Source organism: Columba livia, chromosome 3, assembly GCF_036013475.1.
Source record: "Columba livia isolate bColLiv1 breed racing homer chromosome 3, bColLiv1.pat.W.v2, whole genome shotgun sequence".
Classification (NCBI taxonomy): Eukaryota; Metazoa; Chordata; class Aves; order Columbiformes; family Columbidae; genus Columba; species Columba livia.
Genome location: NC_088604.1, coordinates 73,228,952 through 73,234,412, shown reverse-complemented (window position 1 = coordinate 73,234,412; position 5,461 = coordinate 73,228,952). Strand labels below are relative to the sequence as shown.

Here is a 5,461-nt window from a genome sequence, read left to right as displayed (position 1 = left end):
TGTCTGTCAGGGTGTACAGCAGTTTTAAGGTCTTCTCCTGCTCCCTGAGATACAGAGAGCTGGCCGAAGTAGCAGCCTGTGCCTTGGTTGCTGCCTGGCCCTTTGCCTCAGTGCAACATCTAAAGGAGTCACATTGTTTTCCTCCAAATTGCTGTCCATTTGGAGACAACTTACCTGTCTCTTCTCCCCCTAACTCTGCATCTGTGTGCTTCACTGCCTTGTTGCCCAGGGAAACAAGGTCCCGCAGGACCACAGTATCTGTTTGCACAAGCCTAAATACTTCTAAATACACCAGAGTGCAACATTGACTCATTTATTAGGTCACTTTGAGCCAGAGTATAATAATAACATAAGTTACAAAAAAGTCCCTCCCCCACTGCAAAACAAAACAAACCAAACCCAACAATGGTTCACTTTCCAGGAAAAGTTAGGAAAAGCAGACTACCATTTTTCTCAAGGGTTAAGACCATGCTGGTGACATCCTGATGCTACCTGAGTTTATTGCATTATGTAATGCTGTATGTAAGTGGATGATGAAGTCATTACCACCACAAATATCAGCTAGTTATCTGCTGCAATATTTGTGGGCCTTCTGAGTTATAAGGGTGACCCAACCTATTCTCAGTGGTGCCCAGTGACAGGACAGGAGGCAATAAACACAAGTGAAAACACAGGAAATTCAATTTATACACAAGAAACAACTTTTTAATATGGTGACGGTGGTCAAATGTCGGAACAGGTTGCCCACAGAGGTTATGGAGACTTCATCCTTGCAGATAATCAAAACCCAACTAGACATGGCCCCGAGCAACCTGGTGTAGCTTACCCTGCTCTGAGAAGGAGAATTGCACTAGATGATCCCCTGAGGTGCCTTTTGATGTCAACCATTTCGTACCTCAGTGTAACTGTAAGAGGAGAAAAGCATTGTTACTAAGATGACTGGAAGAATGATGAGCCTACCTCACAAAAATATGTTTATCTATAAACAACATACACTGAGCTTGGGTGAAAGTCTGAGAGGAGCCATGATTTCTTCCTATAAATGACATAAAACAGTAGAAGACAAGGGAGGAACTATTTCAAGTAAAGAACTGGCACAAGATTCACAGGTAACAAAGTATTATCTAACAATGAACAAAGTTAGAGTTAAAATTAAGAAGTCTAAATTTCTAAAACAACATATCAATAAGAACATCGAGAGTTTCCAAAAGGGATTATTTGACACACCACGGAAAGGGACCAGCCTTAGACCTAGTGTTGATGAATGGGCAGAAGCAGCTGCTCTCTCAAGCAGCAGACATCATGGAGAATCCTTGGGGAAAAAAAGTCTGTAGTACCAAGAAATGCAGGTGGAGGCTGAGCTTGGCAGGAATGCGCAAGTTTCCAAGTCTGTCTGATTATTTGTAAAAAGCTGTGGATAACAAGGAAGGTAGCTTATTTGTATAGGCTAAGTCTATGTAAAATGCTCTGTTCTAGAAGTGGAAGAGTTTTGTTCCGTGTTGAAAGTTTTTGTCTTCTGAAGTTTTTCCTTTTTTTAAGTGTATTTTGTCTTTCCTCTTTCTTTTGGTTGTATGCTATGGCAATCCATTTCATCATGAAGAGAAACTTGATAAGTGAGGAGCCTGGCTCATCTCTTTGATAGTTTGGGCATGACCTACAGAAGAGATGTTAAACTTTACACCTCAGGACACTTAAATCATAGCAAGCTTTGTAAGACTTCAGAGAAAATAAAACAGGGATGATTGTACTCTGCCAGGAAACAAACTAGTTTCGTGACAGAAAGAAATCAATCCCCAGCCGAAAATGAGAGAGCAAGGAAGATGAAAAGATTTTCAGGTAACTTTTGTTCTAGCATCCCTCTGCTTCCAGCACAAGGTGAATTTTCCTGCCCTAATAACAGACGTCCCCAGTCACCTGTGACCAGCATTGGTATCTCAGCAGATTTTTCTACTCTGCTGGAAATGTTAAAGTTTAAAGCTCTTAAAAAGAAAGTAGAGAGGGAACTGACAGCCTCCATATGTGTCTCAAAAGAGCTGAGTTAGATGTGTCAGAGATTTTGGTGCTGAAAAACAAACAAGTTAAGAACAGACAACAGTGTGTTATGGAGCATGCCAAGGATGAGTATCAGTTCATTCTTTCAGACTTGGATGGTGTAACTAAAAGTGAATATTTTAACAAGTTTCTGTATTTCCAGAAGGAGTTCATAGCAAGGCATGACCTGTTACAGAATGATTTCAGAGGGACCAAAGCATCAGAGAAGCATGAAAGAAAGCTGGCTAAGGTAAGAAAAAGAGTCCCCAAGTTGACGGAAAGGTAAATTTTGCATCATCTTTCTGAGTGGATTGGTTATGTGTGTTCCAGGAAAATGGAATGGGTTTAGGTAAAATCACTGCACTCTTCTTGACAGAGAAATGATCCCATGTATTTTCGTAGTTGTGTTATTGTAAGACATATGTAGTATGTGCTCCAAAACCCTGAGCCCAGAACTGTATGCCACTGTTTAACCTTCCCTCCATTATCATGTGGAAATGTGTTAAGTATGCAGTAAAGCAGGATCTTGCAAGCTGGTGATCTGTACGGGAAAACTTGCTGTTGGTCAGCAGCTCTTCAGGAACTGTATATTCAGTGTCTTGTACAGCAGCTCATTTTAGATAATTTGTAAAAGAAGCTACCTTCTCTATGTATGCTGTGGACTATCTCTTTACGCACAGACAGTTGCTGCACTCTGCCTGGCCTCTTGTAATAGTGGGATGGGGAGTGAATTTGATCAGGCAAGCACACACACCTTGCAGAAGTTGCTTGTGTTGCTTGAGTTGTTGCCCTGAGAGCAGCATTAACAATCTCATCAGCTCTCAGAGCCAAGTGCAGGAAGGAGATTAAGATACTGGATTAATAGAAATAAGGGATAGGCTTTAATGAAAGCAGTTGGGGGTCAGTAAGCTAAGAAATTAGCATGTTAGTGTGGGCTGGAGAAGAACTGGCATTTCACGTAGATTAGAGTAACTTTTGAAATAATTTGGCACCTCATCCCTCCCTGTGGTACTTATGGCCAGGTTTTCATTCTTTGGAAGATGCCAGCTGGTTTATTGAGGGTGTTGTACAGAGAATTAAGCAGTGGTATTTGCAGTACCAGGGGAGAGTTGGCTGCTGACAGATAAAATAGAAGTCAGGCTTGACTGAAACAGCCATCCCAACAGTAGTGCTATGTATACCAGAAACTGTCAAAGAAATGATCAAGCAAGTAAACAGAGGTCTTTCTTGTGTACTTCCAACATGCTACCAAAGCTTTTCCAAAAAAGTTATGCAAAATGAGGGAAGGGAGGCGACAAATTAATTCAATCTTCTTGTGAGTATAACTCTTGGAGAAGGAGCATAATCCATATTCCACTGGATTCTAGGAGATGTCATCTGACATGCAGTTAACTAACCTGCCAAAAAAGTTGACTACTTCCTACCTTGGTAATTATCTCTAAGCAGCCTTTCTTCTGTGCCTCTGTGCTGACAGGCCAGAGTAAAAGGAAGAGGGGATCAGGGAAAACAGAAGAGGTAAAGTGCAGTATTATAACAGGATAACAGCTTGTTCTTGTAATTTTTAAAGCAGAGTTTTCCCAGAAACAATTTGAATCTGTACAATTTTTGTGAGAGAGTGTAACTGATGAAGTTTAGCAGAAAGCTGTACTGACTAGCACTGGTGGCAATCTTTGTCCTTTAATTAAATGGTCAAAATTTCTATCAGCATTAACTTGAAACAAGGATGTCCACAAAGTGAAAAACTGCCATAATCTACTATCTACTTAAGAGGCTTGTTGTGAAAAATTTGATCTTAATAACAGAGCACTTTGAAGTGAGGCCAGCAGCACTCTAAAGTTCCCGTGACAGATGAACACAATGCACAGGTTGCCTCAGGGATCCTTTCTTTCTCTCTTACAGGTTTATTACTCAGAGGTGGTACATTGAACTATAATATTATATTATTTTAATTATTGTATTCCTTAGCTGGGTTTCTTGGGTTATTTATATATTAATTGTGTCTATGAGCTAAGTTGCTTTAAGGAATGCAATGTGTTCCAAGGGCTGCTGCTTCTAAACCTGGAGATGATCAGTCAAAGTCAGTGGAGACTGGTGGACAAATTTGTACTTATGGAAGCATTGGCTGTAAAGATGTAAGCAAGATATTAAACTATAAGTTGAAGCATAATGTAGTAATTGTCTTCTGCCACACAAATCTCTGTATTCTTTATTTTCTATAAGTCTTTTAGATGATTAGTAGATTCTGTCTTGTTGAATGTGAGCTTTCGTCTTACTGATGATCAAAATACAGAATTCATGCTATGACCATGACTTGATCTGGATTCTCATGGTATTTCTTGCTGCATACAGTCAGGGGAAATGGCATGAACTTAAACAGACTAACACATTCTGACAGTAACTGCTTTAGAGCAACTTCTGCACATGCAGGTACGTAGTCATTCATTTTGATGATTGTACAGGAGCTCCAGAGAATATATAGCTGTGATCCCCTCCATTACAAGTGATGACAGGTTGTCAAGGAAGTATTTGAAGACATATGCTACAGTTCTCTGATATTTGTTGATATTCAAAAGAAATTAAGATAGGAAATATTCCTAAGCTTTAGCACAACATAAGTTAAATGTACCTTTGCTATTGTTTTAAGTGCATTACCTCCCAGTGTTCTTTGTCAGTTTCTTCTTGGTGCATCTAGGACATCTAACCCTTTTTAGCTACAGTGAGGTAAGTGAGTGTCCCAAGGATTTATATTCTTCAGGAGACTTTTCTCTACTCCCCTTGCTTTGAAATCAAAATCAAACACACCTAACAAACTTCATGGGGTCATAGCATTTTTTTTTTATTTATTTAGTCGCTTGTGGTCTCAAAAGAGATGACTGATTTCTTCCTCATTTTTACTCATTCTCCCATTCTACACAGGTAAGTAAGCAAGAGCAGAGACCAGGAGTGCTAAGAGATACACCTCTATAGAAGGTTGTTTTCCAGTCCGTTAAATGATTTGAGCTGATATCATTTCCATCCATAGTCATCATCATGCTCATGGCGAAAGGAGAAAGCACAAGGAATTGCACACCTCTGCAAATCATCTGTAGATGCAAAGGCCACAAGACTGGAAGAAAAAGCAACGGGAAAAAGATGAACTGGAAATTGCTCATGTTCAGTGGTTCAGGAGCAGGCTATATTTTCAGTCACTGCTTTCGTCCATTCAAATTAGGGCCTTAACTCTGTGTGTATGTGTGTGTGTGTGTTGTTTCCCTCAATTTTTCTTCATACCTGACCAGCAAACTAAATTGCATGGCTATAAAGCCATATGATTTTTATCTTTAGTGCATTCCCAGTTCTGCTTCTGGCCCTACTGGTGAGATGACAAGCCCTTGCACGTGTCCCACTGTTCCTACTTCATGCCTTTTAATTAACTGTATAGTGGTTAGCG

At 40.0% G+C, this 5,461-nt stretch overlaps 1 protein-coding gene across 1 annotated transcript; it reads left to right on the top strand.

The window, feature by feature from the left end:
- The first annotated feature begins 1,130 nt into the window (after positions 1 to 1,130).
- On the top strand, positions 1,131 to 4,616 carry C3H6orf118 (chromosome 3 C6orf118 homolog). Its single transcript, XM_065059531.1, is given in 4 exon segments — positions 1,131 to 1,326; positions 1,615 to 1,989; positions 1,992 to 2,281; positions 4,491 to 4,616. Coding segments are annotated over 4 exon segments (987 nt in total).
- The last annotated feature ends 845 nt before the right edge of the window (positions 4,617 to 5,461 follow it).